The following is a 12,010-nucleotide window of genomic DNA, read 5'->3' on the forward strand; positions in this document are numbered from 1 at the left end:
ATAAGCGGTATGAAAAATATCTAATTTGGCTTGTAATTTCCTTCCTGCATTGATTTTTTCCACAGGGATGCCATTTCAGATCAAATGACAGTCATGCAGTGCATAAATCAGCATGACTTCCACTTGTTTCATTACAAGCCAGCAAAAACAAAATGTAAAAGAGAAGAACTGGTAAGAAGCAAAGCCTCTGTATGTGTGTATATGTGTGTGGTTGTGTGTGAGTGTGTTTGGGTCCAACCCATTAACTTCACGAGGGTCACACCTGAACAGGTTCCAACCTGTAACTCACCTGGCTGCTGTCTGTAAGACCCATTTACACGCAAACGCAAACGCAAACGCATACGAAACACAAACGAACCGAATACGATATCAAAAAAGTATTCCGTTCACACGAGACCGCTCCAAAGTGCTGGAGACGCTGTGGTACATATGCCGGGCCTGTAAGTGGCGCTGTACGTCCGCACCAGACCGCTTGAAAGCGCTGGAGACGCCGTAGTACATTATGCCGGGCTGCCACAAAATACATCAAAGCAGCGAAGAAGACCCCCGCCATGGTTGCCCTTCTGTTTATGCCCCGCGGTGGATTTAGCAACATGTAGTTCATGTAATTCTCCATGTCCACTTGTTGCTGATGGTTGTGGTAGTAGAGGAGCTGTAGATTTTGCACTAACATCTGTAGCATGGTCGAGCTGTAGATTTTGCAGTAGCTAACAGTAGCTATTGACAGTAGCTATTGACAGTAGCTACTGACCATGCTACAGCAGTGAGCAGCAGAGGTGGGGAGAGGTGGGGCTATGGCTTCATTGTTACCAGGAAATGATCGTATAGGGCGTACACACTGAGCTGTTTGGCCCCCCAGAGCGTTCCATTTGCAGATCTATCCACCTTCGGACCCGTTATCGTTTGCGGGGTCCATTTCCGCGTTTCCGTTACGGCCTCGTGTGAACGAACGGGCTATACGAAAGAGAAAAGTAGCGGATACAACTGTTTGCGTTTTCGTGTAAACAGCAACTAAGCTGTTGTTTGCTTACTACGTGGGAGTGGCAGCCAATCAGAGCTTTAACACTAGAGTCCACTGCACTTCTGCCAACATGTTCAACACACACAAAATCTTATGTAATCCCACTCAAGTCCTCCTCTCCTGTCCATTCACTCTTTACAACAGATACACTGGTACCATGCCATGTTCTCTTCCAACACTACCCTGCCTAAACACTTATCCCTGCATCTCCTTCAGTCATGACTGGTAAATACTCCATCAAACCCTTTGGGTGTCACTTCTATACTGGAAAGTCCATTTATCCTATGATGGAAGCCAGGAGTGAAATTGTACACATTTGCATATGAAAAATCATGGATGTCTGCCTAATTCAAGATGAGAGAGGGAGAGTGCCGTTTGGCAGCACAGGGAGAATCAATGCACCACAAACGGCTGTGAATCAACAGTCTGCATATAATGTGTTTGTTCTAATCAAGTACCCGTCTGATTGGTTGCAGATAATCTCTCAATGGAACATGAACACATGATAATTAGAATTTGCAACAACACAGTAGCCAACAGTAATGTTTTCTCTCTCCCCTTGTTGTGCCGCTCTAAAAAGACACCCTTTCACCTAAGTGTGCTTTAACTGCATTTGAATCCCAGCCAACCACGATATTGGCAAAGCTGTCTGGCTTGCAGAACATATTTGCCCAGTGCAGTATCTACCTGTAAAGAAATTATCTAGAGATGGCTACAGATAGTATAATGGCACAGAGAGAAGAGGCATCATTAGACAAACGCTTTGTTTATAGAAATGATCTATCAATTAAACATGGCTCAGAAGTGTAGCAGAGGAAGTGTAGCAACACACATCCAAAATGTAATAGTTTGGAGGAAAGTGATTTAAATCTGTGAGGGAGAAAAACACATTTGGAGGAACATGTCTTGCTACATGAGACAGAATAACTGTATTCAGCTGTGGTGGAAAAAACAATACAGTGTTTAAGGGGGGCTTTTGTGCTTTTTGGGGTTTCCCTTTCCTGTAGTGTGTTATATATTTGTTTTTTATGCATTTAACTGGTCTGTAAAGGCTAAAATCCCGAAGTTTCGTCCAGAGGGAGTTTCTTTTCCACACCCTCCCCCCCTGTCTGAAACGCCTCCATTGGACTCCTTTGTTTACATCTGAAACGAAATGACATCACTATGTAGCGCTCACGCTTGTATTGGCCAGTGCTCCAAGACATTGTGCTTGATAGGCATCTCTAAGCGGCTAACCAGTCACAACAGAGCCGGCAAGCTAACAAATTAGAGCAGACTAGGCTCTGATTTCAGACAGAGGGTGAAAAGAGGTGCTGCAGCACAGGCAGTATGAGAAAAATTATTTTGAAATTTAAAGCATGGAGACATGTCACAGTAGAGACTAAATACAAACATGAGACCTGAAAATGAGCACCATAGGGCCCCTTTAGGAACATTATAGTTTACTTGTGACTTAATATAATGCTGCCATATACTTTTTTACACTCCAATTATCATTAATAAACAGGTGACAAAAATAACTTTTGAGCGATTCCAGTCAAAATCCATTTTTTTCATTAAATCATTAACTATAAGTGCACTTATCTTGATAACAGAAAAGGGATCTAATACTGATTTCAGAGGACTTTCATTTGTAATGTATTTGTACAGAGTAGAATTATGATCTAAATTCATCTTTCACCACAGATTCTTTCTATTTATCTATCGCAGTCTATCAGTCTGCCAGCTAACTAGCTAACTTTTCAGCAATCACAAGCACTTGGTGGCACAAGCTCCTGGCCATTCCTCCAATCCTCCTGTCCCGCTCAGCCTTCTGTCGCCCTGCTCACATGCAGGAACACCAGCGGGCACTAAGAATAGATCACAGCTGGCACTGCAGGGCTTACATATTTCACACTCAACCCACCGTGCTCCAAAACACTCCAGCCCATCCCGGCCCACTTCCAGCTCCGGGACCAGCGGTGGTTCCCTTCCTCCCTCCCTCCCTGTCCATCTTTGAACCGTTCCTCACCTCTGTGAGAGGGCAGTGACAAGCCTGCTGCTCAGATAAGATCCATGACCACACTCATGGGAGAATTTAATAGAAAAAGGTTGTGTAGTAAAAACAGAAGGCAAGAGTGAGCAATCCTTGTTCACAAATCATGTTGTTATGGCAGCAAACTATTTGAGGAGCCTGTATGTCTGACACACAGAATGCCATGTTCACACTGGTGGGGCACCGCCGGGTTGAGTCCTATTGCGATGACAAGGGATTCCCACAGTAGTGACAGGGGCAGATTAGGGGGAGGCGCCACACGCAGTCTCAAGGTGAAGCCAGTGCTAGCTGTCAAAATTGCAAGCGAGCGGAGCCAAGAGCACAGGTTGGGCGTCGGGGGTGGACTGTGGAGTGAGGAGCAGGCAGATGGAGCTGCTCCATAGGGCACAAAGCACAGGACTGGGGGTGAAGCCTCGGAAACCTGGACGGATACTCTCCTTGTGTACGAGGACGCTGGCAGGCGTTCAATGTCATCTGAATATTAATTACACTTCATAGTGATGTTTACTTATCAGTCCTTTTCATCACATAGTCCCATGAATCTGGGAATAATCTTTAATGCATTACATGTAGAAAAGGTCCGGTGAACAGGCAAAAAATAACAATAAATTGATCCTGCTGACAAGTAGTGTATGTTTATTTATTAGGGCCCGAGCACGGAGCACTAGTTTGTTTTATTGTTTGCCTTGCATAGCATTAATAGTGCCCAGATATTTTGGAAATCATATAGCTTTTTTTTTTTTTTATAAATGAAGGTTTGTATGTGCTTTTTTTTAAAAGTCTTGTGCCTCATGATAATTTTAATATCTAATAATGATATTTTGGAAAAAATATATATATTCATTACAAATAGCCATGACATGAAAACACTTTTTTTATAAGAATACTTAAAATCTGGTTGTTCAAGTATTGTGAATGGGATATTTTACAGTTAAAAAATAAACTGTTAAAAAGTCAATGGTTGGCAACAGTTTGAACTTTTGTGTCTTACAATATCTTATCACTACATGTTACCAATATCTGCAACATGCCAGAATGACATGTAAATTAGCATTCATTTGTTAGTCAAGTTCTAATTAAGTTAACTAGCTCTAAGGTTATACAATCAAGCAACATTTTTCTACAAATTAGACTTTTTGTGCTAAATAAACATAAAAATATATAATGTTGGTATCCTGTCAGCGCAAACAACACACAGACCTGTATAAGTCCAACTTTATTGATTATTTGGCTCAGCAGATCATGACACACACTTCATCCAACCTCTGCTTCTTCCTCATACCTTAGCATGCTTGCAATATCCACCACCATTAATAACGAGGAAATGCAAACAGCCTATATTAAAAAGGCACCTTCCCTGATTACCTGATTCTTCTTACAAGGCACGGCCACTCACCTGCCATAAATCAAGACACATGCTGTTAATGGTATTCTCTCTGCCTCATCTCCGAGCACTTTATTTCCATAGCCAACAGTAGCATCATTATTATACATGCAAGATCTCTATTGGAATACAGTTTGGCTAATGAGCACCTCTTAGTTGATCACATTAGACCTCCACTTGAGGACACTTAATTACCAGTGTTGCACTCTGTCGAGGGGACAGAGGAAGTCCTTTAATTAAGGGCGCTGCATTCTACCTATGTTTGTACAGGCCTGCGTCCTTGGGATATAGGATGTATTAAAAAAACTGAATAAAATGAGATAAAACATGCAATTGTGGCTGGAAGATACTGTGTGTGTGCATGTGTGTTACATATGTTTGTGTGTGCATGTTTATTTTTTTGTTCCCGTCTCCGTGTTGGTGAATGCATCCGTGTGTGTATTTGTCTGTGTATAATGTGATGGGTGTTTGAAGTTTGTCTCCCGAGTCTCGCTGGTTTATAGTGTTTACAATATACACACACACGCGCACATACACGCACACACTGAGGCTTCCTGCGTCGTGAGGATCTCGACTGTCTCCAAGCATTTCATATTCAGGCTGGGACTCTGGCATCATAAGAACCGGCCCAGTCCACAGAAAGATGACTGTTTTCTCCCTCTCTCTCTCTCTCATTACATTCCTCTCTCTTTAATTTTCTCTCTTGCTCTGTCTCACTCTCACCATTTCTCACTCAAAGAGGCTGAGGCTAGCAGTCAGGAAATGCACATCAGTCATAATACTTTCCTAAAATGAAAACAGATTCCGCTGCAGTCTCACTCACTCCTTCCTCGGCTAAAAACATTCCTCTGTTTCTCCTCTCGTCCTCCACCCTTCCCTCCTCCGTCACCAATTTAAATTAGCACACCAGCTCAGATCTTTTCTCACACTTAACGAAGGTCTTGTTTGCTTTCTGCCACAGATGGGTGATCAGCAGCAACACAAGGCAGTTGTTTAGTGGGTTGTGCGATGGCAGCAATCTCAAGTATGTGACACCGGCCTCACAGAGCGCATGACACTAACCTGCTGCATCCTCATAAAGTCCCACAGTATGTGTAGTTATACTTTCTAAAAAGGCACTTTTTATTGATGCTGGTTGCAAAGGCACACGGTTAAACAGCGAGGGGCGAGGTTATTGCATGTAGGAATGCTGTTTAACAGGCTGTCATACCAGAGCACTCGCCAGTTAGCCATGAGACCTTTTTGTAAGAAGATAGCCAACATGACCTGGAGAAAAAGGTTAGGAAATGTCAACCTTAGAGATTTCATTCTTTAGTTATGCATTCAACTGATGAATATTATAATTAGCAAGTTTTTTCGGTGAGTAGAATATCAGAAGAACTGAAGAAATTCCCTCTAGTTTCCTATACACAAAGGTTACATCCTCAAGTTGCTTAAATGCATATCAATTAATCAAATAAGTGTTTCTGCACCAAATTATAAGTGGTGATATGGAACCAGAAAACAACTAAAGCAATAAATCCTATAACATACACATTATGTTGGATCAATACTCCCACCTGCATTTAAGATAACAAAACTTCAGCCAACACTTCTTAACTCATGTAGCTCAAGTATGTCATTTTCAACACCAGGATGCAATCTGCATCCCTCAGTCTGTCTCTTTGTCTTAGTCCCATCCTCTAACCAGGACACTTGGAGTGTCATTAGTGCTTTGTTCGCTCTTGGACTTCCCTGTAGGAGCCCTGCCAGTGAGCAACCGCTGTGGCACTAGCCAGTCATAAATATTCTCAACAAGCCAGCTGATGGATGATCTCTTTCTCCCTCGGTTTGAAAGGGATGTTCGCAGGGCCAGCACGACGGCAACAACGCCAGGGTGAGTGAATGAAAGCTTGTTCCACGAGGGGAATCACCTCGACTGAGACGTTGACAGAGGCGTAATCGCTGTTTTCAAGTGTAACATGTCAGACTGAGAGAATTTAAGAGGGCTGATACTGGAGCGCTGTTACGTTTATTTCAGCGTCAGTGCACAGAAATTGAAACAAGATGCTTTTGAATAGCAAAATATACTATTTTGAGTGAATCACAAAAACTACTGAAATACATAAGAAGGAATAACTGCTGGTAGTTTGTTTGTTAGTTTGAAAGCTGTGATGACTACAACGTTTCCTTTTGTCCTTTAAAACAACTATCAACATTTTCACTATGTGACACGTGTTTCCTCATTTTTTTTAGTGCTGTTGCTGGTGGACAACCTGCATGATCACCTAAAAAACCCTCAGGACCCCTATGTTGTTGTGGTTCTCAGCCGCCTGTGCCTGAGCTCGGTCTACCGCATGCCTTTCCACTTGGCTGCCTGTTGTAGTAGGACAGTTAACTCGCTGATTGCAGGATGAAAACTGTGAAAGCACTGCTCAATCTCCTCCACCCGCAAAACCAGTGACTACTGCAAAAACGATACTGCCTAAAAAAAAACACCTTTCTCAGATAAACTGAGTGTGAAAGTGTTGCTTCCGCTGTGTGCTTGCTATATGCTACTGTCTGTCAAAATCTTATTAACCTTCCTCTGGGAGACATTATTATCACCACAATTTGTATATGGCTTTTGTGCATGCTTGTCCATTTATATAATCACAGAACATTGTCACTAATCTTCCCATTTATAACCTGGTGAGCCATTACTGTAGATCATCACATCAAACAATTTTTCCTGAAAACCTTTTTATCATTCTCTGGCTGGAGAAATATTTGACAAAGGCAGCTGAACGCCTTCTCTCCAAGTTAGTTGCTTGGCAATGCAACAGAGTTCCTGCTAGATTTCCAGTGAAATTATTATTTATAAAGAGGAGCAGGATAAAGGCCAGATCAAACTGTGCTCTTGATGGTGAAAAATGAGAGTTAATCTATTGTTTATCTGCTCAACCCATGCCAGTACTGTAAAAGCATGCCAAAATTAGTGGTCCATTTGTTTTGGTAGCATTTGAAATTGTTATTTTAAGCATTATGTGGGACGTTTTTGGTTTGAATCACGTAATAAAGTGTTAGTATTTTTTAAATCATGTTGATATGAGCCTCTGGGCTGAGATGTGTTATTATAACAGTCCTAGAGGTGCAATATGGTGCTTTTTCTCGGACCATTAACCCGTGTTAATGATTACCGAATAACAACACCAGAATGGTTCACCTTTGTACAGCAGACACACATGTAAGCGTGCCTCCCACGGTCTTATGACTTGTCAATCACAACTGGCTGTGTGTGTGTGTGTGTGTGTGTGTGTGTGTGTGTGTGTGTGTGTGTGTGTGTGTGTGTGTGTGTGTGTGTGTGTGTGTGTGTGTGTGTGTGTGTGTCATGCATGATTTATTATGGATACCGTACCAGAGAGAAAATGTTGGAGTGGCAGTCCTCAAGGCTTGCCCCGTTAGCCACCCAATTCGCTGTTGTAGTCATAATCGTCCGCCGTTGGGGTCGTCAGCGCTGGGCATGTCGAAATCCTACATCGGTATCAAACACCGAGCAGGGCTGACAAATAGGTTCCCGTAGTCTGCCGAAACAAGCAGGCTTAACACCTCACAAGAGGTCCAGATAATAGACTCGGGATGGTCGGGCAGAGGAATGGGCGTATTCAAAAAGAAGTGCAGAATGCATCCATGAAACCCCAGCGGATATAATGTTGTAATGTAAATCCAAGCGTGTGCGGGAATCAAAACATTGCTACAAACCAGGTCAGACGATTCCAAATGTGATCATTGTCAAAGGCGGAGAGCACAGCAATGTATCCATTTCAATCCACACACAGAGGAAGATCAGGCTGTTTCCATATCAGCCTTTCCGCTAATAGTTTCATCATTAAATGAGCATAATCCATGGGGAAACGACTCCTTTTTTTCTTCCGCGCCGAGGAACAGCCCCCAAAAATGCGAAATTAAGAGTCCGAACTTCTTGTTAAAAATACCACACGTTCTCCGAAAACAATTAACTTAAAGCCGAGACATTACAGGCAGGATATCGGATTCCGTCTGCTCCACAAGCTGATGCACCACTTGTGATAGTTTTCGAGAATTGCATGAGCTATTTATAGCCTTCTTTCTTACCACAACCGTTCCTCTCACAATGTAGCTCAGTCTGCCTCGCACAAACAGGCGAGCAGCAGGAATGTTTAATCCCTCTGTTGCTCTTCAATTAAACGGACCGCAGACGAGGGGTCGCTGGGGAAGAAAAGCCCCCGGTGCTCCTCCGTGGCAAGGCGGACAAAGTCGAGCGGGTTCCCGTGTAACCCCCCGAATCATGAGTCAAAGCGTTCAGACAAGAAAAACTATTCTTACTCTCCACCACCAGGAAAACGACAAGCAGGCTTCTGTAGACCGAGGTTTGAAGAAAAAAAAACCTTCCTTCCTTTCAGTTTTAAATCATTACGAAACGTCCTCGCGCGGCCACAACAGCCTCAGTCTTGCAGACAAAAATTTGGTTTTTTTTTCACAGTTCAAGCCAAAGTGACAGTCCTTGTCTGGCGCCGATCGTTGACATAATGTTGCATGCTGCAGATATTTTCTTCATAAACCACCGCGATATTTAAAAAAGCGAATCCTCATCCTTCTTCTTCGGGGAAATGGTGATTTGATTATTGAATTAAATCCTCAAACATGTGCAGGGTTTTTCAGCGGAGACTGCTTCCTCGTTGTTGATCTCTCGGAGCGTGTTATTGAAATGGTAAATACGTGTGGCTCGAATGTGTCATCCTCACCCTCTGTGTGTGTTTGCTTTACGCGTAGCGCCGCTGGAGCATTTTTTTTCTTTCCGCGCACGATCGTCCAGCCTACCACGCATTGTAATGTAATGGCGGTCGGAAGCGTATACTACCGAGACTCGCCTTCCCATTTGGCCAAGTTTGTGCTCACGTGATCACCAAAGTCTGGGATTACAGCACTGTTTAGGATCTCTGATGTGAGACTGGATGCAACACTGGAGAGGATGTGCTGACAGTCAGCAGTTCCTCGACTGTTTCACTCTTTGTTGTTAGGTTTCTGCCTGTCTGTTTATTCAAAGTGATTGAAGAAAGGTTATTGTATATGGAGATGTTTGCTGTGTGATGCATTGGTTATATAGAGATCTCACAACAGAGGATGTGAGAGAATAGAGGTCAGAATGACTTACTGACAGGGGTGTAAAGTAACTAAGTAGATTTACTCAAGTAGCCTACTGTACTTAAGTAACATTTTGAGTATTTCAAAATGTAGCTGCTTTCTACTTCTACTCCACTATAATTCAGAGGTAAATCGTGTTTTACTCCTATAGCCTACCTTTATTTACTTTGCAGATTTTGATTAATGATGTGAAATATGATCACCACTTAAATAAGACTTTTGAGTATTATAGAGTATATTTCACAAGCTATCCAGCAGTATGCAAGGTCATTAAAACTAATTGAACATTCCTCCCCCCCAATCTCTACCCCCATGACACCAAAAAATATGTATTTTGGTCACATGTAGTTATTTGTAGTTGTATTTGTTATTTGGTCAGTTGTATTTGAATCTGTCCTTATCAATGTTTTCCTATTGACAAATAAAATAAATTACAATTTCCACTGTAAAATTCATTGTTCATATTAACAGCCCAACAGAGAATTACGAGAATTAGTTTCCCTCAGCTTTATGGAGCATATTGCATTTTTAAAATAGGCTTTTTGCTTTTATATCACCAGATAACAGTGTTCTTTCCAAGAATGTAAAATAAATTACAGGCAATAAAAGGAACCATAAAAGTTATGTTGCAGCATTAACATTTTGGTGGAGGAATATGAACTCTTAATTCATTTTGTTGCCCTTAATGTAGAAATATATACATTTACTGAGTCACTTCAAGGTTGCTAAACATCCAAAAAATCTCAGAAATAACAGTGGGACTTATCATAACTGTATTTGTATACGTCCTACTATCCAGTCATGTGTGCCTGATGCATTGTCATATTTATGTAGACATATTGTTGGAGGATTTGTTTAAACTATAAAAGCTTTAGGTCTTCTCTCAGTTCTCCAATATTGCAGGTGGAGCCCTTTGAGGATGAAGAACAAAAGATTATTAATACAGCTCCCGTTTCCTGAGGTAGACAGAAGAGGCCATCCAGGAGTCAGTGCATCAAATATTTGTGCTGTTATAAATTATTTATTTTATCATAAATATGTGCTATATATGGTTGGGTTTCTCCTTACGTTTGGACTACAAATGTAACTGGATTTGCTGGTTTTGGCTTCAAACTGCATGTCTTTAAATGTGTTCACATTATTTTCTTTTGACCAATTAGGGAATGTATTTGGTAGACAGGTTCTTCTCAATATATGAATATTAAAATATGCTAAATTAAACAGTGGTTTGTCAATGGCGGCAGACCTTTTCACATGGATCCCCCTAGAGGTCTTTAAAATTGTTAAAGGTCCCATGTCATGGCCATTTCCACTGATCATAATTCCATTGTTGAGGTATACTAAAATAGATTGCAATTTTCCAAACTCACATTGGGTTGAATGGGCTTTTTCATTCAGGGTCATTTTTTTTCTTAAATGCCCCCACTCTTTGATAATTATCTTAATCTTTATGCTAATATCAAGCTTCATGGATCTATTTTAATGTCAGTGTGACTGCATGAACACACAGTTGAGCCTATATGTTAAACACTCAGTTAGTGAACATACAAACAGTGACAGGAGAAGTTGATTTACCTTGCCAGGTTTTCCACTGAGCATTATCATATAAAGGAGACAACTATTTTTAAGCAAGAGCCATCTTAGCCAGGTAAGTACATGACACAGAATGTAAATTTTGCAGCATGGGGAGTTTCACATTTTCTCACAGACACATTTGAACATCAACCCACCATCATGTGATGTGTATAAACGGATGCATAGTGGCAGTAGGTTGATTTCTGTTTTATAATTTATAGGATGTGCAGGCTGCATTTCTCCTAAGTGTAAATCTAACAGAGCTATTTATAGACATCTGATATTCTTTTAGCTGCCATACATCTCTAGAGAAGATCATCATATACTGACATATCCAATCCACTCTGATATAAGAACAATTCTGACATTAATCACTTCATACAGCTTTATGTAGTTGAGGAAACAGCTTGCAGCTGGTACATATCACCAGAGAAAGGGAGCATTTAGTCCAGTGATTCCTCTTATATCTGAAAAGCAGGGAGGGGAAGATATGAATCAGATGGATGAGCGAGGGCTTAGCCTGGCAGTTATTGATCCATTTGCTCCAGGAATGATCCAGAACTCATTTAGAGACTTTTTTCCTTCCTTTTGTTCAATACATTCTCAAAGGCTTTCAAAAGACTCTCGCACACATTTGGGCTCACTTGGTGCGGAGCTGATAGCCAATAGATGCTATCAGTTTGAATACATCTATTTCAATATTTCACAATTCTTCTCATCAGGCCCCCACTGACTGAACTGTGTGTGAAGAGAAAAGATGCATTACTGTTGTGATTAGAGATAATGTGTTTGTCTAGACCATGTGTTTAGTCTTGTTTAGGATAAAGTGGATGCGTATTTGTGTGTTTATCTA

General features: G+C 41.4%; 1 protein-coding gene across 2 annotated transcripts in view; it reads right to left on the reverse strand.

Moving 5' to 3' along the window:
• The window catches only part of LOC104956413 (mediator complex subunit 13L), an 80,539-nt gene extending 71,294 nt beyond the window's left edge, over positions 1-9,245 (reverse strand). For both annotated transcript variants that reach the window (XM_010783908.1, XM_010783901.1), the window contains exon 1: positions 7,817-9,245. In XM_010783908.1, coding sequence (XP_010782210.1) covers positions 7,817-7,888 — 72 coding nt within the window. In that variant the 5' untranslated portion in view covers positions 7,889-9,245. The remainder of the gene's footprint in view (positions 1-7,816) is intronic.
• Between the last annotated feature and the right edge of the window lie 2,765 nt (positions 9,246-12,010).

Source organism: Notothenia coriiceps, unplaced genomic scaffold (genome assembly GCF_000735185.1).
Source record: "Notothenia coriiceps isolate Sejong01 unplaced genomic scaffold, NC01 NC01_scaffold00000666, whole genome shotgun sequence".
In the NCBI taxonomy this organism is placed as follows: Eukaryota; Metazoa; Chordata; class Actinopteri; order Perciformes; family Nototheniidae; genus Notothenia; species Notothenia coriiceps.